At 46.9% G+C, this 1,167-nt stretch overlaps 1 protein-coding gene across 1 annotated transcript in view; it reads right to left on the bottom strand.

Moving 5' to 3' along the window:
• MCM6 (minichromosome maintenance complex component 6) overlaps positions 1 to 1,167 on the bottom strand; it is a 16,537-nt gene that overhangs the window by 9,603 nt on the left and 5,767 nt on the right. Inside the window, 3 exon segments of the mRNA XM_017740111.1 lie at positions 71 to 216; positions 300 to 465; positions 1,125 to 1,166. Of these exon segments, the coding sequence (XP_017595600.1) occupies positions 71 to 216; positions 300 to 465; positions 1,125 to 1,166 (354 nt within the window).

Here is a 1,167-nt window from a genome sequence, read left to right as displayed (position 1 = left end):
CCCTAACTGGAGGGAAAACCGCACAGAACAGAAATCACCAACACCTTTAAATCTTTCTCTCCAGACTCACCCGTGGATTTGTTGGTGCAACATAACAAGCCAGAAAGACAAGCTTATAGGAGAGCTCCCGGACTCCGAGGGCACGCAGTCCCCGGATACCTTCGGTTTCATAGCCCTCTGTCCCTGTCAACCGGGAGCTGGTTTCTGCGCGCAACCCTGCCAGTGAAACAGGAGTCAGGACAGCAGCTCCCAGCACGAGTGGGAAGGACATCTCATCAAGGTCATGTGTAGCAACAAACCTGGTGTAGAGAGCTGGGACACATCAGGCACAACAATCAGTGAGCCGGTGAAGTCACATTTGTCGCCTGCCTGAGCAGATTCCACGGCCTCTGCGCGCAGGATCACCTCCACACTTCGTGGAATGCTGCCGCGCGGCAGCTCACCCTGCGTCTCCTGAATGCGCACCTGGCAGGGAGAGAAGGTTCAACACTGAGCAAATGTCACCAGAGCTGAAACTACTTCAAAAGATGGGTTAAATAGCATCTGATTGCTGCCATCCATGTCAGTCCCTCTTACAGCATGACAAACAACCAAAAATCCCTTCCGTAATCAGCATCTAAGGAGTCTTGGTGCACCTTAAGAGGATGTACAAGGGCCACAATGACAATTCTGAGAAGCGAATTTCAGTTATTATGGCTCACATAAAATACAATTGTGGGATGTAAAGTGCTGAGGATGTGGGAGAATAAGTCAACCCGGAAGAGTAAAATGCCGCAGATACCAACAGACACCTCTTTTTGTTCTTGTACAAAACAACTACACATGATGTACTGGCAACATGAGACTAACTCTGGCTTGAATATGTGGGGCGTCAGTGGATTACTTAAGACAATGTCGCACAACAAAACTGGTTTGATACTATTAATAATTTCCCATTCTTAAACTTAAGTCTTCCAGAGACAGGAAGAAACCTTTTGCAGAAATTCTGCCTTTTCTTGAGGTCTTTTCTTGATGTTGACAGAACAAAAATTAACTGTCTTCAATGTGTAGCAGTACAAACAACACCTTCCAACCACCATAGGAACATCATTGATTGTCATCACCCCCCAACATCACCCCTGTACCTTTTGGAAATCAACAAATATTGATTTGTTTGTGTCCCGCGGG

The sequence above is a fragment of the Corvus brachyrhynchos genome, unplaced genomic scaffold (assembly GCF_000691975.1).
Source record: "Corvus brachyrhynchos isolate BGI_N302 unplaced genomic scaffold, ASM69197v1 scaffold126, whole genome shotgun sequence".
Taxonomy (NCBI): domain Eukaryota; kingdom Metazoa; phylum Chordata; class Aves; order Passeriformes; family Corvidae; genus Corvus; species Corvus brachyrhynchos.
This window is presented reverse-complemented; position numbering and strand designations above follow the sequence as displayed.